This window comes from Melanostigma gelatinosum (assembly GCF_949748355.1).
Source record: "Melanostigma gelatinosum genome assembly, chromosome: 12".
NCBI classification, from domain to species: domain Eukaryota; kingdom Metazoa; phylum Chordata; class Actinopteri; order Perciformes; family Zoarcidae; genus Melanostigma; species Melanostigma gelatinosum.
The window spans coordinates 5,043,457-5,068,226 of record NC_136645.1 but is presented as its reverse complement, the minus strand read 5'-3'; the positions used below and the strand labels follow the sequence as shown (position 1 = coordinate 5,068,226).

Below are 24,770 nucleotides of genomic sequence, written 5' to 3'. Positions count from 1 at the left end.
TTTACATTTCTGGTAATATTCTTGTAAAATATATACAACACAGAGTCCAGCTGTTGTCGTCTCTGTAGTTGAGACAAAACACGTCATCTTATTCTGTGGGAACTTGTAATGGACATTTCCATTACAAGACCAATTTATTGCCATTTAGAATTAATCAATATTTAATCTCAATATAATAAAACAATATTTACCCTTTGCAGGTAATTTCCATAGAAATGAATTGAAACAAACACTTTGATGGAAGTAAAATCAAAGGTCAGAGTTGAAGGCAGTTTATTAGCTCACTTTTTAGTTGGAAGGACGTAAATGGAACGTTAACACATACGTGATACTGGTGATCTGCTGAAGCAGAGGACTCATTCAGCCGCTCAATAATTCGAACCAGGAACAGTCCAGGATCCCCACAGAGAGCCACACACACACACACACACACACACACACACACACACACACACACACACACACACACACACAGACAGGAGTGTATGTGTCTCACTTCCTGTTCAGAGGACCAGATGGAGGAATGCTGGGAATGTTGGTGTCTGGTTTTTTTCCCCTTCATGTGTTCGTGAATGTGTGTAAAAACTATCAGAAAGTGAAAGTAAAGAAGCTCAAACCTTCTGTATCTTCTCTTCGTCTCTCCGCTACATTACACAAAATGAACCACGAAAAAAGAAAGAAACAATATATAGATGAACTCCAACATTAATAGTAACTACTGAGTGTAATGAGACAGAAGTATTCACAACCGCAGGAGGCAAAGAACAAGTTTCTGATCAGATGTATTGAAACAAAACACGCCGCTCATCACCAGACTCGCCTCCAACATGGCCGCCGTTGGCCCTGTTGTTGTTTGCTGGTGCTCTGACCTCACAGGAATGTCTTTGTGTGGTCAGGAGGGTGAGGCGGCGTGCCGGTGCAAAATTCCCCACTGCAGCGACACAAGTTTGAACCCTGAACGCACCACAGCAGCAGCTCTGGACTTCGGTCTGTTGTAGCGTCTCGTCACCGAATGACTTAAAGTAGTTATGTGTTTTAGCTGCCGCACTGTTTAAGGAAGCGCTTGGTTCCCCGGGACGTCCTCTGTGAGCACTGCGGTCTGACTCTGCTCCTGCTGGATGAATGGTCCGTTTGGTTCGTTGGCGGGGGCCGCCCTCAGGGGCCGAGCCACGAGGAAGCCAGACGACGGGAGGAAACGCGGCGTGACGCTCGGCATGCAGGCGGAGGACACAACGTGTTGTCGCGTGCAGATTACCAACAGAACATAAAGAACGGCTCTGACTGTTTCAGCTGCAGAAATATTTGGTCCATCTGTTGTCCGTTTGCCACGACCTCTGACCCTTGACTTCTGCACTGATGTCTGTTTGTAATGCCGGTGATCTGAGAGCTGAAGCTGGTTCTACTTTTCATGTTTAACAGACCAGGATGCCGTTTACATGTCCGTTGGTAACCTCGGCCTGACCTGAAGTTCCCTCTAGTGCTGCTGTTTATATTAGATTGAATCAGTCTTAAGATATTTAGTTGAGCAGGAAACAAAAGGAAAGAAAAACACAAATGAACCTTTTCAGAAAATATAAGTGAGACATGTGAGCACACAATTTAAAAACAAGAACAATTTTTATATTTTTATATATAAAAATATAAATAACATAATTGCCACCTTATAGAAATAAATATTTCAGATATGAAACTCAAGGTTCACTTACTCGCTTATTCTGTAACTTTCAACCGTGTCCCACGGCCTTCTTCCTCAAAAGGAACTCGCTCAGGTGTGATGGCCGACGTAGACGACCAAAGAACACAACTGAAGTTATGTACTGAGGTCATGTGATGACGCCTGAGCAACGTTTATTTACCAAAGAAGCCGGGGGATGTGGTTGAAAGCCGGTAAAAAGCTAGTAAGTGGACATTGAGTTCATGATTTAGTCGTCATAAGTTAACCAGCATCTCCTCAAATGTTCAGCTTTTTAAAAGTGAGATCAGAGTTTCTTCTCTTTACTGTTTCTGAATCGTTCAATGTTGTTACAAGAACAACTCGAATAAAAATGTATCAAAAACCGTTCAATCAAAGAATGCCAGAATGAGTCTGACCAAACATTTGATGCCAACTTTCAGCACTAAAAACACACAGAGGTTTGATGCTCAGTCTTAAAAATGAGTCTCTTCATTAAAGCGAGTGAGAGGAAGCGTTTCTGCTGGTTGACTGTGTGACCTTTGCTCTAGTTTTGTCCGTGAATGATCGACTTCAGTGAGTGAAAGTGAAGTAAACTCTGGGTGGAGTTGGCGCTCTTTTTTTGAATCGGCAGGTCAAAGGTCTGTGATTCAGACAGTGGAGACCGTGGACTTTCATTCACTGTCTCATCTGGAAAAACCTTTGAGCTCCTCACCACCACGACCTGCTTGAAACGTTTCTAAATGTGTCATGCTCGTGAAAGCGTGACTAAGACATCAGAAACTGAGTCTTCTGTCTCGTCATTGGACGAAGACGATTCTGAATCATTCTGAAGGTTTTTTCTTTTTTAATTTTTTTTTTTGCAGGAAATCATCTGCATGTGTTTCATTTCCTCAAGAATTTTCTTGTTTCTTTTCTGTCCTGTGCAGTTATTTCAGGGTCACATGATTATTTGTTCCATGTATTGTCTTTGTGTCGTGCCCTCTGAACTCTCCCCTCCTTGCTTGTTGCTTGTGCGTCCCGTCGCTTCACACAGGAAGTGGAGCTGATTCTCCTCCACTCAGGTTTCTCCGTAATGCCCTCACTTTTCCTGCGACTCCTCCATCTCAAACCTGCTCTCTCTGTGTGTGTGTGTGTGTGTGTGTGTGTGTGTGTGTGTGTGTGTGTGTGTGTGTGTGTGTGTGTGTGTGTGTGTGTGTGTGTGTGTGTGTGTGTGTGTGTGTGTGTGTGTGTGTGTGTGTGTGTGTGTGTGTGTGTGTGTGTGTGTGTGTGTGTGTGTGTGTGTGTGTGTGTGTGTGCGTGCGTTGGACAGCAGGATCAAACAGGAAGTGCTTGCGGGGCTCAAGACAGGAAGAACATGGCTCTAATATTAGAGCTCAGATATTCTCAGGATGTCTGTGTGTGTGTGTGTGTGTGTGTGTGTGAGCAATAAACACACACACTCCTTCCTGTTCCGTGGTACAACTCATCCTCTCTGCACACAGTTTTACTTATTGACTTTATTGACATAACGAAGCAGTATTACCACAGTGAATTGAAGAATTTCCACATGATGTCGTGTGTGTGTGTGTTTTCATGGTTTCTCTGTGAATTGTCTCTCAGTCTGTTTTCCACCCAAGAAGCTACATTTTTCTCACTCGGGCACCTCGAAGTTATTCACATATAAGACGACAGGAGTTGTTGTTTGACGGGCCTGTCGATAACTTCGGCACACTGACATCACACGCAGTTATGTTTTTAGCTTGTGTCTTTACAGTAAAATAAAATATGCAGGTTTGTGTAGGTTTCTAAAAACTGCTTTAATGGTAAATTAAACCTGATCCTCATTGTATTGATACCTTTGTTTTTTTGTAGTTTTGTGGCGGTTTCCAGTCACGTTGAAACAATTTTTTTTGAAAGAAATATGATTTTTCAGATTTGAGACTTTCACAATCCCAGAAGTTGAACAACATACTTTGTATTAAAGCTGAATTTGATCCCTGTGCATTTATGGTAATATAAGTTAGCTTTCTCTTGCTTTAAAGTAGCAGAAAGTTTCCCGTCATTTACTTTACTAACAGAACTGCTTTTTAACAGGAAGATTACTTTTCTCTCTTCGTCTAATTTAATCTTCAGTATGAACAGAAACTCACTCTCTCGTTCTCTCAGTTTGTCTTTCTCTCTCTCGTCCTCCTCCCACTTTGCCCCTGATGCTAACTAGTCGATTACATCACTGCCCAAAGCGAGGGCTGCGATTGGCCGCTGGGAGGAGTAGCTGCCCCTGCTGGTGGCCCCTCCCCCCTCGGCTCTCCCTCTGTCTCAAAGGTGTTTTCAGTGTCTGAGAGCCACCGCTGCTGCTGCTGCTGCACGCAGGAGGACAAACCCACGCTTTCATTCTCCACCTCCCTCCATCGCTCCCCTCTGCTTCCTCTCACTGCAGCGCTGTCTGCTCGACCTCCTCATTGTGCTGGGTCTTCAGACGGAGCGTGTGTGTGTGTGTGTGTGTTTGACTGAACGAACGGAGGATGGGTCTGAAAGAAGGGAAGGTGTGATATCTGAAGACCGTGACTGATGGATGGATGGGGAGAAAACAGAAGCATGGTGCTGCCACCGCGGCGCGTCTGCTGAGCCAGCGATCTCTGCTGCCACACTGGTGAAACATTGAAAGAGAGAGAGAGGGGGGGGGACTCTGCAGTTGGTCTCCTATGTCGCTAGCCCTCCATCGCTCTGTCCTGCTGTCTTGGAGGCATTTAGGGAGAGAAGAATAGGAAGTCTTCCTGTCTCTGTTGAGACTACAGCCAAACCTGGAATTATTTTTTGACAATATTACAAGCTGTTGTGTGGCTGACGCTCAGGTCTGAACTATTTGAGATTACTTTATTCACTTACAAGCTCATTTATTCATATGGAAAGTTGTTCTCTTTAAACCGGACTCAACCCAACTGAAGCTTTACACTGCTGTCGAGAGTTTATTGTTGAAACTCAAGCTCTTCACACTGCGAAAAAGCTCAAACTCTTGATTTCCTCACTTGAAGACAACTCTGTTCATCTGGAAACTCTTTCAACCACTTTGGAAACTCTGATATTTCTCTGCTGAGTTTCTCCTCGATGCCTTTGTGGACTCGTTGCTTTTAAATCTTCCACCGTTCTCTCTGGAGTTTCCTCATGGAGCTTCAGAGCGCCACCGGCGGTCTCCCCGGCCCCCTCTCCCCGACGCTGGACTACGGCGACCCCTTGTCCCCGTTGCCGGGTGACCCCGGCCCATCTCATGACACCAGCCCGGGCCGGGGGACGAGCCCCAGCCTCAGCCCCGTCCGGGGGCCCGGGTTCACCGGCCAGGCTGCCTTCAACTACAACCAGCTGGAGGGGAGGTTTAAACAGCTTCAAGGTAAGACGGGCACTCAACTCGGAATTCTGTCAAAATGTCCCGAGAAGGATCGCGTGAAGGGAAATCTACTTGCGACATATGTTTGGATGTTCACACTTGGAAGCACTTAGTTGCCGGTCTCATCCACACACAGTGACTTCAGTGAAACTGTAGAAACCGCTTGAATTCCTCAAAGAAAAGACTTCTGGAGGTTTAGGGTCAACGCGCCAGATGAGAGCAACCGCAGCTTTTTAGGATGTTTTACAAAGTAATCCATGAGATTTAAAGGTGCAAAGCTGGAAGTTAACTTCACGAGAAACATCAACGTTTCAGACAACTCGCACAGATGACAAGAAGTCTGAATACACTTAGATTATATCTACTCTTGATGTCGTTAACTATCGCAAACGTAACAAAGGTGAATTTTGAAAAGTTGGAAAGAAACTAAGAACGCACGAGCCGAAATGTGATCGTCCCAAGTTCATTATGTTAACTCATTGCGGTGCAATACTTTGTGCGGATGAATCTTATCTCAGCAAACTCTGTCTGTATCAGAGCCCCACCCTGCCTGTCACTCACAGTCACACTGATCATGCTGATCAGCATCGGGGCTGCTGGGTATTTAGTGCCTTGCTGAAGGGGCCGCTGAGAGACGACGGTCAGCTCTCACACCCAGATTCTTTCAGATGGTTGTGATGTGACCAGCGAGCCTCCAGCCACTAATATTCTCAGTCAGTCGTATAATCAGTCGGCTGAGAAATGTCCAAGTAGTTTAGTCATTTATCATATTTTATTAACGGGGAATGCGTTATTCATTTCTGGACAATGATTCACAAACCTGCTTTTCTGACTGCAAAATCATTCACACAACCACCAACAAGTTTATGTACAATATCCTTAAATCAAAACTTTATCCGAGGCCTCCCTACGATCGTACAGTATCTTTATCTTCAGACCCCTGAGCCCAGGTTTTATGAGCATGAGGACCTCCACATACAATATGGTAATCCTTCAGCGCAGGGATCGGATACCGCTCTCTGCTGCTGGCTGGCTTCAGGAATAAATAAAGACACTGGTTTACACAAGTGCACATCATTTATATTCATCTAGAGCAATATCTTCTGGACCTTGCACCTAATCCAAGATAGTGTAGTGTTTACTCTTCAACTTGCATTGAAGTGTGCAAACTACTTCCTCATCGAATTCATGCAAACACAACTCGTAATGTAACGCACCCTGATAAGAGCGTCCACGAACTCACAGCTTCAAACTGAAGTTGAGCTCTTTTCTTTCCCTTTTGTGCAACTAATATTCATACAGTAGAAACACAATGTCCCAACTCGCCTGCTTTTGGCCAATAACCTTCAGAACAAAGAAGTATTCTACATCTCACATCCCACAAGAAGCCATCAAAAGCTCATCGATGGACGGTTTTTAATACCAAAACTGTTTCTGCGGAGAAGCACTTGAGTGTAGAACTATCGGCAGTCTGAATTTAGTTGAAGGCTAATGGAGCCGGTTTACTGATCGCAGCCTCATCGTCGTGCTGATGCCCAGAAACCTTCAGTGTCCCCTGAGGGCCCTCGTATCTAAAAGTAGCCTGCTGGCTGGAGGCCAGGCGAGGTGGTTTCTGCAGGAGGATTGTGGGGCTGCAAGCTAAGAACTGTTGGATTCAGGGAACACGATGCGTCTTTGAGTCGATGTTTTGATTTTAAAAAGAGAAGATGAGTCGGCGCGTCGGTGTCCCCTGAAGATCTTCCTGCTCGTGAAGGCCTCTGGTGTTCTGAAACAGAAAACGCTTGTTTTCGTTCTACGACCAATTTGCACCTCGAGGTCCTTCGGTTGAACAGATCTTTCTGAGCCGAACGGCACGTTGTCAGATGCTCATAGAAGCATTGCACGGTGTCGTCGAAGGTCTTACCAACAACGTCTTTACTTTGAGTTTGTGTTCGGAGAAGGGCGGATTATTGTGTTATCTGTTCAGGGTCATAAAGTTTTAGTGCTGAGATGTGGGTGGATTTAATTGTTGTTGGTGAAAGCCGGACTTCAGGAGGGAGTGAAGAGGACCTTCAAGTTTTTTCTTCTTCCACATTATAATGCACGTCTGTCCATCACATGTTCCAAATCCCCAAAAAGATGTCCTCATTTAGCTTCAGATCAAAGCTTGCACAATGAACTGCTTAAAAAATAGAAGCGGTGCATTCTGCCAGATTTGGGCAAAACCATTTTCTTTAGTAAATGGAGCATGTGGAGGGACTTCTGATGGCTGTTTTGACACCTTGTGTCTGCTGTGGAAGCTTGTCACGACTATTGTCCCGTATGAATCCAAACTGACAACAGCTGTGGTTCTCTGTGAAGGAGGAAAAAAACAAACGTTCGATGAAAAGCGGTGGAGAAAAATCAATTCCCATGAAAAACGCAGTTTTTGTCCTCTACGAGTCTGAATCAATTCACAGAATCCAAAAATCAATTTGTCTGTTTGATCAAATCATGTCTGCAGAACTAAGTTACAAGGACACAGTGCAGCACCCGGTCGGTGTGCAGCTCGCACTCGTTTACGTTATCTCGAGTTAATCTTTAATGAAGGCGGCGTTTAGGCACTTTGTGGATTTATTAACCGTATAGTCATCTTTGCAAGGTGAAGGTAAAGTACTTTGTACCACTTACGCCGAGACTAACGTTGGTAAACGAAGTGGAGCACCAGAGAAGCAGCCAGCCGCTTTACAGAATACTTGATGTTTAAGAGACTTTGGATAGACTTCTACTTTTAGGGAATATAGAGCTTCAGTAGGTGTATTGTTTTGAATAATATATATTATATAATATATATTGAATTATTGTTAAAGCACCAAAAGTGACCACTTTGGAGGACCAGGACCATATTACTAAGTTATTGAAACATAGTGTGCAATAGTCCACCTTCTCTTCCCTTTCTCCGTTACTCTCTACCACACGTATAGCGAGCAGCTCAGTGCTCGTGTCTGTAATTGTCAGTTTGTAAGTCAAACGTTATGCTCTGTATGTCGTACAGAGAACCGTTAAAGACAAGAAACCCGCCCTGGTCTTTGTGAAACCCCGATTGTCCCATGAAACTCTTTAACGTCTCAGATTAGATGGCCCTCGGACAGATGACGGGTCTGCGAGTTGGTTTTTATGAGGGCCGTTGCGACGCGTTTGAGAGGATATAACTTCGTGGTTTGTCCCGTCTGTGGTTCAGCGGTTCGTCTCCTAAAAGGCTGCTGGTTTAAATCCCAGCGGGGTGATTAATAGAGGAGCAGTGGGTGATTATTGCACTGCAAAGGGCTCCAGATGTGAGACTGAGGAGCAGCACTTCCTCCTCGTTAGGCCGAGTATTGAGCGAACGTCCCCCGATAGAAGTCAAGCAATCGTGGAGGGACAGAAGTCATCGAACTGCCTTCTGAACTGACTCATGGGAGGTTTTTATGCGGCGTCTGTTGGATGCTGACTGATGGCGAGCTGAACGAGTCAGGAGAACAGTGATGGAGTGTTGGGAGCTACAGCTGCTCTGCAACCTGTTGTCTGAAGTGTGACGTAGTTTTGGTTGTGTGTCATATTTGGTGATCAGAGCTCATTGCTGTTGTGTCTGGACTGAATATTCGAGGATATTTGAGTTTGAATTATAGATGAAAAACCAACATTTTGTTTCCATCTAAAAATATCACAATCTACAAATTTCTTTCATGGAAACAAACATTTGACGGCAGCAGAAACGATAAAAATAATTTATTTCCCATCGGTAGCAGCTTCCAATCCTTCGTGTTTTTTGAGTTGGGCGTGGCTACACGCTGACGAACACATTTGAGTTATGGATGATGACAGAAAAGACTGTTAAACAGCAATAAATCATGAATTAATTTATGATTAAAACACACTAGCTTACACTTCAGATCACACACACACAGCGAATACACAGCCATGCTTACAAAACAATAACATCATCTCCCTCTTTTCCTGTGTTGTCCCGAGTTAGCCAATCAGCGGACATCTTGGTGGTTTGGGAGCCCCTGAGCTGTGTGTGTGTGTGTGTGTGTGTGTGTGTGTGTGTGTGGGGTGAGGGTGAGGATTAACAGAGGGGAGGGGTTTGTCTCAAATGGTCCAGAAGGCACAAAAATTGTCCAAACCACGTCGTCCTCCCAGGGTGTTTTTCTCTCCTGTCTGTCTAAAAGGTGTTCATCCACTCCTTCATCCTGCGTCCTCTTTCCTCTTCTCCTCTTTCTTCTCCTCCTCCACCTCGTCAATGTTTCATGAGCTTCTGCAGAGCGTCTGTCATTGCCCCCGATCATCCCCCTCTCCCTCCTTTCTCCTCTTCCCTCCCTCCTTTCTCCTCTTCCCTCCCTCCATCCTCTTAGTGGAATTAAACGGGAGCTTCAGCCGTCTCGTCCTGATAAAAGTCACACAAAGGCGGGATGAGAAACGCTTCACTCCTCCTCGACCAGGAGGCGTCAACGAGTCTCCACTCAGCAGCTTCTGACATAATCTGGCGATGCACTCGTCACACAAATGACAAAAAAATTTGCATTTCAGCGATGATGTCTGTTTTTAAATGTAGTGAGCATTTAGAGGAACATACCAGCTTTAACAAAATAGTATTTGTTAATGAATTCTAATGTACACACAAGCAACACACACACTATAGACAAAGACGTAACAAATATACAGTATATACACCTTGTGTGTAGATGCCTCACCCATCCCTTAACCCAGTAACATGTATAAGATACAGTTGAACACGTTTATTTGTCAATATCTTATTTCTGCAGTTTTTCCATCTTATTATTAAATCAAGCATCATTTTTGCAGACTATTTTCAAATGCATGCATTGATCCTCTTGTTCCAGACAGCCATTGGTTTCCATTCATTTCCGTACGACAGAACGATCATTCGCGGAATTGGAGCTTCTGTTATTCAACCCTTGAAAGTGATAAACAAAGACAATGTAGCGTTGAGGCGACGAGAAAGGTCTGATCGATGTTCAGCGGTGATGCTGTTAAAAAGCAGATTGATCATAAAAGTCTATGCTGCGTTACCTCATCACTTCAAATCAAGAATTCACTTTATTTGTTTATCTTAAACGTTTAAATATATCTCCTCCGATTTAAAGAAATATAGTCATTGATTGCAGTTCACTCCTGGTTTTCCAGGAATAAGTCTGACCTGTGACGTGAACGTTATACCGTCGCCATCCTTGTTGTGAAATGATTCCAACGCCTCTCATTGTCTCATGTTATGTAGTCTTGGTGAAATTCCTGGCTTTACCTCAATGGTAATTCCTAAAATGTTGACAACATGGAAACTATTGAGAAACCTTCACCTGAGGTGGAGTGAGCGGTATCGGTTACAGAGGGAGAGGGCGGGACAAGGAAGGGTGTTGAGTGTCTGGGCCGGAGGTGACATGAGTAAGTGTTTGAGTGACAGTCTGAGGAAGGGCAGGGAAACCGTGTGTGTGTGTGTGTGTGTGTGTGTGTGTGTGAGATCATGTCTTGTTCCACACGCAGATTTGCAGCATGAAAGGACTCTTTGATGGGAACGCTCGACTGGGCATGCTCACAACAGCAGAGAGGTGGGCGGGGCATATCTGAGCGCAGAGAGGGAAAACCGTCAAAGTAAAAATCTATAAATAAACTGAAAACATGCGTGTGTTCAGGTTATCAGCTGCACAGGATGAACGGTTATTTTCATAAAAAAAAGGAGAAGTTCACTGAAACCACAAGCCACTGAGATCACATCAGTTTCTAACTAGTTTGGACGCTTTTAATCAGTTTCTCTCTGGTTTTGTCTCAACCGCCGTAAAGCCGCACGATTCAGACCCAAACATCACAAAGATGCATGATGTGCAAATGTATTTACAAAGCTCAGTAAAATGAGGGACAAAATGACCGTAATTGTACATTTTTCCTCAACCAGCCAGTATTTACAAGCATTTCTTTCTTTCTATTCATTGTCATTCGGTATTTATTTGTCATAGAAATGAACTGAAAGCGGAGGCTGCTGAATGGGTCGTTTTAGTTTAGCAGCTGGTTTCCACCTTCTGGACTCTCACCTCAACAGATGGAGAGATGCTGGTCAAATTTGGGAAATATACAGTATGTCCCTGCGCAGGTGTTTCCACATCAGCACACATCTGTATTTAACCTGTATTCAGTCTAAAACATATCATCCTTTAAAAACAGTTTTTCTGCAAGAGACTAGTTAGTAATGCTAAATATTTTTATCATAATAGCCAAAATGTTTAGAAGCTTTACATGCAAAAAAAAAAAGAAAATGCATTAATAAAGATGAGTTATCCTGACAGGAAGCTCAGGATTCAGATGTTTTAGATTCAGTCGGCTAATGGATAACTGGAGGAAAGTTTCTTTTCTCAGCGATGAGGAGGTTCTGTCATCCAGCAGTGACTGATGAAGTTAACGTGACCACTGGAATGAAGAAGAGTTGCTTTATATGGACGCCATTTTGTTTCCTGGCTGACAGTAGAGAGCTCTGTGAAGCGGTGCTGACAGCGATGCTGAAAAGCCTGTTTGTTTGTTCATGAGTAAAAAAAGAAGCAGCATGAAGGGAAATGAAGAGGAAGAAGCAGGGCATGGAGTCTTTATTGAACAGTCGGTGTGTGACGAGAGCAGCAGGCCACAAACACTTCACATTAAATGAACTAAAACTTCCCGGAACCGCTGAGTCGTGCGTTTCCTCAGCGAGGTGGATCCAAAAGGTTTGGCCTCAGCGGGCGGGACAACTGTGCGATCGGTTTAAGAAAGTATGCGTGTTCGTGTCAGAGACGGAGATCTTATCGCTCGTCTCGACGCGATTGACCTGCAGCAGGATGGTAAATGTGAAACGGGCTCGGCTGCGTTTCCTTGAAGGGTGTTTCAAAGTGTAACGTGTTGCTGCGGCTGCTTGTTGGGCTTTTTCTCTGACGTTTCCTCAAGGACGTCAACATGGACTGTAGCGCTTAGTGAGGTCGTGCTTTTTGTTTCCATGCATCTGATTAGAAATGTGAAAAAGACGCTCCTCATACCGTGAGAACCTGCCTGAGGAGCTTCATGCTTTCTTCAGTGTAAGATGAATTCACTTATAGTCGTCTGTTCATTAGTGTTTACACAGCAAACAAGAGCTGCTAGTAGCTAATTCTGCATACTTTCAGTGATGCAACTTTGTTAAAAAAGTAAAAGCTAAAAAGAGATTGATTGACCACAAAGTTAAACTCAAGCTAACTCCATTCAAAGTCCAAAACGAGGTTTGAATGTTTCCAAGTGATGCAACTGCAGCCTGAAAAAGTCCCGTCCTCAGCAAAATAGATTTTTTAAATGCTGTCAGTGCGTGTGTGTGTGTGTGTGTGCGCTACCACCTCCTGAGGTTTACCATGATGTTAAGTTGATTAAGTAAAGAACCTCTGTGAATTAAGTACCAAGTAAAGTTGGTTTCAGTTTCTCTGTCTCTGGCTCTCATAAACCCAGATTAATGCCGCTGTGACAAACTCACAAACGAGCTCCGTCCCGTCAGTGTCTTCTGCTCAGTGACATTCACTGAAGATAAGCTGAAGGCCAAATGAAATCACTGAGAACGTGTCTCTGCTCTCTTGTGTTTGTCATGAATTGCTGTTCATAAAGGAATATGACGTTTGCATGAGCCATATCAAACGTAGTTATTCTGAATACGAGCGGGACAGTGTGTGCATGTAAATGTAGTCATTGTTAGAGCAGCTCTGAGACGAACGTGTCATTTCAATGATCAGCATTCAGAGACCATTTGGGTTAATTGACTTCTAGTTTCTGACCCGACCCAAATAAACTACAGTCGAGGCTGAAAATGTCTCCGAGTCAACGGGACATATGGCTTCAGTCAGTTTAGCAGTCTGATAATCAGTCAGTGTGTTCTGCAGCGCTCAATAGTCCTCTGTTCCTAATGCTGGCTCACTCTCTGCCGCCACGGGGAAACACTGCAGCAGTGTGTGTGCGTGTGCGTGTGTGTGCGTGTGTGTGTGTGTGTGTGTGTCCCTTCACATCCGTTCATTTACACTCTGCTCTCATATTTCAGACAATGCCAGAGGTCAGTGTGATTGGCTGAGAGTCCAGCAGGCTCAGTATTGTGTCCTGTGATTGGTTGAAAGGGTCTGCCGGTCTCCTGCCTGTCTGACTGCAGGATGTTGAGAAACATCATGTTTCTTTATCAGCTTTAATTTTCTTCATTTCCTTCATTCCTGATCATTCGCGCTCATTTAGCGTCTTTGAACATGAGATTCTGCAGGTCGGCCTTTTTTCTCAAACTGTTCGTTTCGTGCTGGAAATTGATGTTTAAATCCTCTGAGCTTCAACGCGCAGGAATACGCGCCATGAAGCAGAGAAGCAGCTAATTGTTAACATTTTCGAATCTGCAGCCAGAAAATAGTTCATTTGTTTTATTGATAAAAGACGTAATTGTTACTGATTTTATTTTGGGTCGATCTACTCTGCTGTTTTAACATTGCTGTGAGAGCAATGTTGCCTGTAGCCTTTCACCTAATGAGTTAATAAAGCAAATACTACAGTATGCGACACACACACACACACACACACACATTTTAAAGGGTAATATTGGGCGGCCTCCCTGCTCCTCCTGTGGGAGATCAGGAATGCAAGAATCCTGGAATTGCAAAGCTGGAAGTGTGTATTTTGATGAGGTTATATGATCGGTGTGTGTGTGTGTGTGTGTGTCCGTGTGTGTCCGTGTTTGTGTTTGGCCAATGTCATGCGATCCACTGTGCATGGCCCAGAACTGTGTTGGATTTGGAAACACCACAGACATGGGAGACTGAACAGAGGTGTGTGTGTGTGTGTGTGTGTGTGTGTGTGTGTGTGCTTCTCTGTCTGTTAGTGGAAACAGATGTGATGTGTTCAGTCTGTCTAACACACACTACACTACAGTCTTGGCTCCTTCTCTCGTCTCACTCTGACACTTTCTTGTGTTAAAGGGTGATTCTACGTCGAGGTCTCACGTGTGTGTGTGTGATTCACCTTTGACCTGGTTTAGCTTAGCTCAGATGCCTGTTAATCTCTTTCAAATGTTTTTAATTTTTCAATACCGATATGAAAACCTTCAGGAAGTAGACTTCTCATCTGACTGACGCTTCATTCTAAATGACAAACGCATCTGGAGACGCATTACGTCAGCTGCAGATACTTACTGTTGCCTCTGAGACCGGTGTCTGTTCTCCAAGGATGACGTGTGTGCGTTAAAATGTGCTACCGCCAGTGATCAGCCCTCTCTTCTTCTGCTCCCGGACACATTCACACCTGGAAGCTGCCCAGTTTGCTCAAAGGCAACTCGGCAGTGTTTTAACCTTCCTCCACCTAACCTTCATGTCACCGCTGATCCCGGGAGGAACCGAGGTGACGTGTCTCTAAGAGGAAAGAGCTTCGATGATGTTGTTTAATGAAACAAAACCAAAGTTATTTCTGCACTCGTCTACACCCATGGAGTGTTCATCATTATTGTCAGCCGTTATTATAACGGACTAAATCTTTACTTGGCAGTTTAACCAATGATGAAAATACAATTTAGCTGCAGCTGGAGGCTAAGCTACACGCACGCACACACACAGCTAAGCAGAACTCAATGTCAATGGCTTCAATTACCGTTTCTGGCTTTACGGACACTGCTAAATCCACAACATATAGCCGTTCGTGTGTGTGTGTTTCATTAAAGAGAGGAGACGGTGATATATTGATGGAGTATCTCTCTGTGGGTCATTAGCGCGCGCACACACACACACGCGCACACAATTAAAGTGGAGGATGACCTTCACCTGAGCCTGAGGAAACACACACACACACACAAACAGGCCTGACAAGGCTGGGGCCTCTCACACACACACACACACACACACACACACACACACACACACAGGAATGTACATCCTGTACGTCATGTGAGGTGCATTATTCCTTGTATCATTGTGTGACTGTCACTCCCATAAATTCCCTATCCACAGAACAAAATGCATCATGGGAAGTCAAGGTCCTGAGTGAGACACACACACACACACACAAACGTTCTGACACATACCGAGAGATTTTGTCCATTTTAACCACCTTCTAAAAACTGAGGATTATTATAACATCAAACAATCGCATCGTTACTTACGACACCGATCTTCTCTTCAGGTCAGAGCTCCTGACAGAACCTCATCTGAGAAATGTGTTTGTTACGGATACATTTGGCGTGGCACAACAGTTTAGAGTCTCCAAAAAATAAAAATAAACACTGGATACCGTTCACAAGTTATATTGTACCGTTGACAGGCTACTTAAATAGCCGTCATATAACTTCAGGCAGTCAGCACAGGCCGTTAAATTTAGTTTATAAACAATGTAAATCTCCCTAAATGCTGCATCTTTTGCTGACATTTATATTTTACTGCAAAATAACTACGAAAGTCCGATATCTTCCCAAAAGCTTATAATGTGGATGTTTCGTCATTAACCGGTGACGACCTAGTGTGACACAGCACTGTAATAAGGTCATTCTACCTCTACCTCTGCGTCTGAGAGAGCTCGCTGCTTAGAGAAACTAAAACTTCACTTTAATGTTTCAGCCAACGACCAATGCTGCCGTTTAGTTTTTTTGTCTGAACTCTGCCGGTTTGGAAAGTCTGTCTCTCGTGTCTCAGTTTAACTGAGCAGCGACCGACACCGATCGGCAACACTTCCTGTCATTTTGTGTCAAGACACAGACTGTTTGCTACATTTAGCTGACTGCACATGTGACATATTAACATTCCTGCTTTTGAATCATAATTTCCAAAGTGATGTCTTTTTCTAGGATTACACTGCAGCCAGGAAGAAGCTCATTCTGAATCCTTGGTGTGTAGCATGTAGGAGGAACGTTTCACGGATATCAGACTGTTAACTGTAACATGTTTAGCGTTTCTGGCTCCGGTCGGTCGTGGATCGTGACGTCGTCGCCACATATCAGCTCCAGTTAGATATGAGAAATCCTCCACACTGTTTGTTCCGAGTGATAAAGCTGCTGAATGCCGGTGAACACTGAAGCTATTGTCCCGCTCCAAGCTCTCTCTCACACACACACACACACACACACACTCTCTGAAGGCCATGGATCTGTATGAATGTTTGTCTGCGTGTGTGAAGCAGTCGGGGGATCTTATCACTTGTGTTTGTGTGTGTGAGTCCAGTTTCCCTCTAGAGGTTAAACTGAGTTTATTCAAGTCTCGTTTTCAGTTCATGCACTCTGACCCGACTTGCAGAGAAAATGTCCTTCGTCTCCGTCGAGATGGGCTCGTTTGTGGTTGCTTAGTTTGACATCGGTGGCGAGTTGGATTTAGTTTGAGTCATTTGCTGGAAAAATGAGTCTTTGTGAGCATGAAAAGACGAGAACATGACTAACAACTCACAAGCACATTGTAGGATGTACGCTATTAAATCACTTCGTAAGAGTCGTATTAATAAAATGAATTACATTTTTATGAGAACTCTCATGTATCTGACTTAATAATACAGAATAACCAGAATGAGAGAAACAAACATGGACGCCTCATGTCAGCTATAATTCCTCACTAGAGTGAATTAACCCCACATTTAATAGATATGGCTCTGTATTGACCCGATAGCCTTTAACTCTGCAGCTGTCTTGAGTTGTCTGACGTAAGCGTTTTAAAGTCATGGAGGTTTTTTTGCTGTTGCTGCCTTCCATGATGTGAAAGTAAATTATAATAAATACACAATGTGTTAGTGAATCGTAACAACGTCAACAGCTGGATGAAAGCTACGTCTTTGCTGAATCATCAGAGAAACCAGAGGATGACGGGGCCTCCAAGTTAAATACGGAGTCTTAGTCTACAGCCAGTGGTTCCACCAGTTGTTTCATTCATTCAGGCTTGTATGGCGTCGCTGCTCTCATGTTAGGTTTGCCTAAAAATGATTCCACTGAGGACCACAGATGTTAAATCTGGGTACAAGACTCTGTACCAGCGGATATCTTGTGTCAGACTCATTAACTAGAGGACAAGCTGGAAACAGAGAGAAATAAGTTAAAAGTTTACAGATTAGAAACTTTAAAGATTGAAACGGGTTTCAGGGCTTGTGTCATCAGCCTGCTGTGACCTTTGACCTCCGTCTTCACTGCTGCACGCTTGAAATGCTCGCGGAGGAGAAACTGAAACTGCTGCGACCTTTCTGTAAATCTGTTTTGGGGGGAAAAAAAGTGACAGAAATCGTGTGTGTGTGTGTGTGTGTGTGTGTGTGTGTGTGTGTGTGTGTGTGTGTGTGTGTGTGTGTGTGTGTGTGTGTGTGTGTGTGTGTGTGTGTGTGTGTGTGTGTGTGTGTGTGTGTGTGTGTGTGTGTGTGTGTGTGTGTGTGTGTGTGTGTGTGTGTGTGTGTGTGTGTCACGCCCTCTCTTCCTTGTGCAACTTTCTCCTTTGACTTTGGCATCTGAGCCAGAGTTCAGCCAAGGAAACACTCTGACATACTGTACAGACACACAAACACACACTCACACACACACACACACGAGAGAGAGATGCTGCAACTGTGTGTGTGTGAGAGAGAGTGAGAGCAGTAACAAAAACCGTGAGGCCCGTGGGATATAACCAAAGTTGTGTTGCAGACAGCAGGTGTCCGCTGTCAGACTGCCGTTCGTGTGTGTGTGTGTGAATATTTACAGCAGTGATTTAGATTTAGTCTGCTTTGTGAGACACAGGAAACCTCTCCCATACACACAAACACACTAAATCTCACAAGCTTTCCAAGGGACAATGAGCCGATGGGATAACACTCACAGGAAACGCGTACACATCCAAACTGGCTGCTCTGCCTGTTAGAAACAAGATTTTCACAAAAGAACTCAGCGTCTTCTTACTACCTTTTCACAGAGCTTTCATTTTCCCCCTCACGCGCTTCCTCGGTTGTCTTAACTTTTGCCATAGTCATCCTGTTTTACATTGTGTTGCAACCTTTCCCCTGACCACTGCTCTCTCTCCGTGTCTCTGGTCCAGATGAGCGTGAGGCGGTGCAGAAGAAGACCTTCGTTAAGTGGGTGAACTCTCACCTGTCCAGAGTCTCCTGTCGGATCACCGACCTCTACATGGACCTGAGGGACGGTCGCATGCTCATCAAACTGCTGGAGGTCCTGTCGGGAGAGAAACTGGTGGGTTTCGTCGCTGTTTGTGCTTTTATTTTGAAAGGAGAGCAGAGGAGGAGGAGGGGGGGGGGGCCTCTCACCTCAGCAGCAGGTTACAGTTAAAGGAACAGGTCAACATTTTAGGGAATCATCTTGTTCTTCAGGTCTCTTGCTGACACTTTTACATGATTGTCTCACGTTAAAAACAACAGCAGCACAATGTTAGAAATGCACAGAGAGAAATGAATTGTGCATCTTCTCAAGAGCGCTGTCAAACATTTAAATTAGTTTAATAAACCAGGAAACACGATACATTTCAAATCCGTCTACAACAGGGGTGTCAAACATACGGCCCGCGGGCCGCATCCGGCCCGCCACATCATTTTATGTGGCCCGCGAATCCGCCAGCAAAAAAAAAAAAAATAATAAAAAAAATATTTTTATTATTATTTTTTTTTTTACAAAAATTAAAAGTTAGATGTGAAAATAAAAATATCCCCATGGTCGAAATTATGAGATAGAAAGTCGAAGTGATGAGATAGCATGTTGTCTGTGTGCCGACATTAAAACGATCACAACAGGTGGACAGGAGATGCAACAACCCATAAAGAGGATTTCCAACAAGTGATCGTGCCTTTCTCAACATGCGTACTTCTCTGCACTTGTAAACTCGTGGACTTGTGAAACGTCATCAGTCTCAGCCCAAGTACTGTTCCAATTCAAAGTTCACATCGAGCGGAGATGTTTGAGTATAAAAAAACTTTGAGTTGAGCCATTCGCGCCGCCGGTCTCACCGGGGGCTATTTGTGTTCATTCGCACTGGACGCGTCGGAGAGGGGGCGGGGCTTATCGCCCTGAAAGCCGTTCAACTGTCCGCCATTAACCATGGAAAAAATAACCTCTATTTCTGCTTAGTACGTGTTGTGGAAGTCACAGATATCCCGGGAAACTAAACTAAATATGTTAGGAGTGGTTACATTTACAACCGGCCCTTTGAGGGCGACCGTGATGCTGATGTGGCCCCAGAGTGAAAATGAGTTTGACACCCCTGGTCTACAACAAGTATTGTTGTAATTGTGTTTCCATCCACCAGTTTTTTTTTAAGTACATTTTTAATTAGCACATAAAAAGCTGAAATATTGCAAATGCTTGTCTTAGCTGTAAAAGTTAGTGTCTGGATTAAAACAGAAACAGACTTAGTGAATCAATGATGACAGAAATGCAGCAACAAGCTGTTTATGCATAGTATACGAATATTAACGCAACAGTAGTGGATAGAAACAAGCGTTCATGTTTTATTTTACAGATTTCCTTAAAATCGGGTTCAAATATGTGCTGCATTTGGATGGAAACCTGATTTGTGGAAGGAAGCAGGAATGCATGAAGAGTTTAGTAAATAATAAGCCGCCTCCTGTAGTCTGACCTCAAGTCACGGGCAAAAGCAGTGGTGATTACATCGGTCCTCCAAACTGTTTGAAACCAATGAAACGTAATCCTAGTGGTGTGTTGGCTGACTTGTTCCTTCATGTAGGGATGAACACCTCTCAGGGCAAGAAGTAAACCTAGTGAAGGACTTAACATCCAGGAATTAGACACAGCCTGAAGTCTGGTCATTTCTTTCAGACAATCTCAAATAGGCAGCAGTATTCTATATTTACTCTGAACTCTGAGTCTCATAAGAAAATTAAGAAAGGGACAAATAGTTATCATTATTCAAAGCTTCAGCAGTAAACTGCTTTCCTCCATCATATCATTATATCATTACTTTGTTCGTGAGGTGGATGATAAACATGTTCATTACCCTTCATGTTTACTTCCTGTGAGGTGGTTTCTATCATTGGATGAACCTGAGATTTAATTCGGGTTGAGATACAGCAGCCGGACGTTCGTGCAGAGATACGGTTACTGCCGGTCTGCCGTCACCATGGCAAAGTGAATACATTACTGCTGAACTGGCTGAGCTTTGTCTTTCCTCTCCGTGTCACTACCGGGGTTCATGAAAAATGTTTAAAGGTCATTGAAGCGTTTAGATTCCTCTCAAGACAAAAGGTAATAACAAGGTGTTAAAAGCCTTTAAATCATATCTCTCGGCTGCTGACGGCAGTAATGTTTGTTATAACATGTTGATGTGTTTTAGGTGTATTTTACAAGTTACTACAGGGAACTTTTAACTGGTTCTGAAACCGTCTCAGCTCAATACTGATGCCTCTATATGAATTCAACAAGTGAACCAGAACATTGGCTACATTGTTGTTCGAACGAAATCAAGCGGCTTACGTTGAATCAATCCATCGGTTTTCTGTCGTTGCGTCATGCCGTTATACTGCAGGAGTTATTGTTATATACTGCAGGGAAGGACTGAAAAATGTGGTTCAATAAATAAGTCTCAGTCGTGTCATCCATCCAGGATCATGATCGCAATAAATTTAATTCTATGAGTTATTAAAAATGTCTAAAAAGTATTAAATTGAACTTGCTGAACTCTGCAGAAACCCTGCCCTGATGTGTCCTCTCTCTCACACACACACACACACACACACACACACACACACACACACACACACACACACACAGGCTATTTTTCTTTCTGGCCACGGTCGGTCCCAATTTCACCCCCCCGCCTTGTGACTTGTCCAGCGCTACGAGCCAAACTCCCCTCTTCTTCTTCTCCTTCTTCTTGGCCGTCTCTCTTCAACTCTCCTCTTTTCTCTCCGCTGTCTTCCGGCCTTTTCACAACCTGTCAAACACGCGGAGAGAGAAAACACAGCTCCACTGTCAGCCAGGAATGTATACTCCATTTTCTTGGTTATCTTACATTTATGTTCTACTTTTATTTATTGTGTCTTTAGCGGTTGCTCTTTTTTTTAAAGGGCAGAGAGCCAGAGAATCTGCGGCATGTTGGTTCCTCGTGGAGGAGGGAGTGAGGGGAGGAACAATGACGAGCATGGGAAAGGAGACAGGAACGATGAAATGAAGAGAGGAAAAGGGAAATTGATACAGAATAAAGCCGAGTGATCGTGAAGTGGTGAGCAGGACGGACGGAGGGAATAACAGTGTGTTGGGGGGGGGGGGTGTTAGAGTTGTGAAAGGAGTCATTGAGTAATGTTGAGGGTTTACATGGAGCCAAAACGCCTCCAGGAGCCGCAGAAGAATCTGAGAGCGAGCGGCTGTCTCCGCACTGCAGAGGCCGAATTTAAAGGATCGGTCCACCGCTTTCGTACGTTTGTCCCTCATTTGGGCTTGTGATGACTTTACTCTCACAAAGTCAATTGGTGAGATGTTGGCACGCGGTGACATCACGTCAACAGCGTTCAGCAGATGTCCTGTGTTCTTTAGCGCACCGCACGAGGAGAACGCTGCATGTTGGTCTATATTTTTATAACTGTCAAGTCCAAAAAAAGACCAAAACCATCAGCGTGTTTCGTCTCTCGGCGCTTTCTGAAGCCTGTTGGTTCCTACTGAGGTGAAAACATCTCACCAATGTAGAGTTTCATTTATGAAATAAGGCTAAACTGTTTCCTTAACAGCTGGAGAGAAGTTCAGTTGAGTACTCTGGTATCTGTAAATGTACGATGTCACAGGTACTGATAAATGTACCTCAACACATTATACATTTCGTGTTAAGGCCGTAATCTGTGATGTGAAACACTGTACACATGAAGGGAGCAGCTCACCTCTGTACCCAACATGACACAGCATGGTAGTTCAGTCTAAAAAACGGCAAAAAGCACCAAACTGCGGATGGACCTTTTGTTTGCGTTCATGGACTAAAGTGCTGATCTCTGAATCTGTGTGGTTTCATGGATCTGTCACTCCGGCAGACAACGGTCCGGATCCTGGATCAGCGAGCGGCTGTTCGCCGGCTGGTGTTTACGAGTCTGCGCGAGGAAAAGCGAAGACGGCCGTGTTGTTGTTGGCCGGCGTCCTGGTTCGGGTGGTCGGCGTTGGACAGAGGACATTTGGCCTTTGACGGCCCGCAGGATGCAACATCGCTGCTCTGACAGCTCCGACATTTATTTCTTTGTAGTTATTTATTATTACCGATATTTTGTTTTATTTATATTTCAAACGACATCACCCTAAACATGTCGGTGTCATCCAAAGGCCTCATTTTCTACCGCAGACCACCAGCAAGATGCAAAGTCTTTAAAAACAGAAACACAAACATTTGTGAGAATTAAAGAGTAAGAAAAAGAGTTTCTGGCTCCTCACTTGAGATCATGAAACTTTCATCAGTGTTGCATAATGAAGATAGATACCAAATATATAAAACAAAGGTTTCATCATCTTTTACAAAACTTCGAGAATACTTTTGCACGGGGAAAGTATGCAACGATAGAATAGATTTACTGGAGTCTTTCCATTTTATTCCACTTAACAATTCTACTTCACTACATTCCTGAGGGAACGTTGAACCGTCTGCACTACATTTTAATTTCAAGATGAAGTTACATAAATGATTTACAGTCAAGAAGTTGTTTTATTTGGGCGCTCGTGATGAAGCCGGATGTTGTAATTCCACCATGTGGCCAACAGTAACACGCTGCTCCAACATCAATGTATGAATATTATTAACACAGAATTATAATGTATAACGGTGTGATACTAGCCACGGTCCTGCTGCAGAATGATTACGTTTACTTTTCGTACTTTGAAGTACTGATAATACTTTCATGTGCTTTTCTCTTTGGCTTAAGTTGCATTTTGAATACGGGACTTGTTTTGGAGTATTTTTTTACATCGATGCGTTCGTACTTTTACTTAAAGGAAGGATCTCTGACGGGGACCTAAATACCCGCTGTTGCTCTTCTTTTTATATTTGTTTGTGCGCACAGATTATCTCACCTAACCGCTTTGGTTCCTCTTTTTATAACTAAGCTCACACACTGCTGTCAATACGACTACACTGATGGACCTTCTGAGGGTGGGCAGGTTGTTTAACACAAAGCAAGTCGACTCACGAGGAAGATATTCTGTTGTTTCTGTGGATTTAAAACATATCAGCTGTTCTTTGGTTGAACCGCCTGTGTGGAGTGAGACTCTTAGAGCTTGGTGCCGATTGCATGAATACAAATATGTCCAGCATAAATCAGATCAACCTCCTTACTATAAAGAGTCTAAACTCCAAATCATGAAAGTTTGTTTATCTGATTTTCAGATCTTTAAGTCTACAATTAAATTCAGAAGTGACTCTTAATGCATTCGTGATCGTTTAAAGAACGCTGTTTTCTTCTTCATGTTCATTTGACAGCAGCAAGTAGTTCCCCGTTCCTGGTTTTTGGAAGCTGTGAATGAACCGAGATGTGGTTTTTGTTTCAGCCCAAACCTACCAAGGGCCGGATGAGGATCCACTGTCTGGAGAACGTGGACAAGGCTCTGCAGTTCCTGAAGGAGCAGCGGGTCCACCTGGAGAACATGGGCTCCCACGACATCGTAGACGGGAACCACCGCCTCACCCTGGGGCTCATCTGGACCATCATCCTCCGCTTCCAGGTAAGAGGCAGCCACGCATGTTTGCGTCCCGTGACGACGCAGATGTAGTCCGTGACATCTGGGCAGCCAGGTTCTGTTCCACAGATACAAAAAAACACCTTCACACACTGCGGTAAGTGAGTTATCTTGTTAATCATAAAATGAATCTTCATACATATTTTAATTACAAGATAAAGTTCCACATTATTTCTGCAGAGATGACGGCAGAGTCGGGGTAATGTTAAATCCTTTATAATCCTAAAAATGTGACTAAAAGATCAAGAGTTGTAAGTTTAAATGACTTAATATTTTACTGTTTTTTAGACATTTCCAACTTATTTCTTTAAAGTGAGAAAACAGTTGAACTGCTCACCTCATTACGCCCCTGAGCTTCGTTTTAATTCATTTATCGACGGTAATTCAAAGCCATTGATCTCGGTGACAATGACCTCATTTAATGACTGAAATCACACTCGTCATCTACTGTATGTCTATGGGGTCGTCGGGTGATGATGTCATCATCGGGGACAGTGAACAGTTGGCTGAAAAGGATTTAGCTTTTATAAGCCGTGAGGATTCAAAAAAACCCTCTTTTTAGTGGTTTTAAATCCTGCAGTGGGCGAGTGCAGTGCCCGAGTGCAGATTGACAGCAGGACCTGTGTGTGTGTGTGTGTGTGTGTGTGTGTGTGTAGGCGTGTGTGTGTGTGTGTGGTTCATATATGCCTCGGCCGTGTAGATTTTGCTGATTTGTGGCTCAGATGTGACTCACGCTTCTATCAGGCTGAAACTGTTGGATGTCAATCAATGAAGGTGAGGTGTGTGTGGGTGTGTGTGTGCTGTCATTCTATCTTCATGAGGACATATCAGATTTTAAGATAGTTTGGAAATTGAAGTTTTTTTTGGGCTATGATATGTCCTAAATGTGAGAATGATTTTAGAAACCGGGGACAGTTAAGAACATCTGGACATGTGCAGACTTCTCTTTTTTTTGTTAAAGTGGGGACAGTTTTCATCTGTATGCCCATGTTTAGAAAGTAAGAACATTTTTGGACAGTGAGGACATGCATAGAGGGTGTGCACACGTTTATAAAATATGCACGTGCTTGGAAAGTGAGTACAATTTTTAAGAAGTGGAAGTTTTGAGAGTTGGT

The 24,770-nt window shown here is 43.8% G+C and overlaps 1 protein-coding gene across 4 annotated transcripts in view; it reads left to right on the top strand.

Moving 5' to 3' along the window:
* Nucleotides 1–24,770, top strand: part of LOC306786199 (spectrin beta chain, non-erythrocytic 1-like) — a gene marked incomplete at its 5' end in the record, with an annotated part of 94,509 nt that overhangs the window by 36,580 nt on the left and 33,159 nt on the right. For 3 of the 4 annotated variants that reach the window (XM_079280894.1, XM_079280895.1, XM_079280896.1), the window contains 2 exons: nt 18,023–18,174; nt 23,467–23,640. In XM_079280894.1, the coding sequence (XP_079137020.1) occupies nt 18,023–18,174; nt 23,467–23,640 (326 nt within the window). Of the gene's footprint in view, nt 1–4,816; nt 5,040–18,022; nt 18,175–23,466; nt 23,641–24,770 lie in introns of those variants that run through there. The other variant, XM_079280893.1, reaches the window with a different exon arrangement.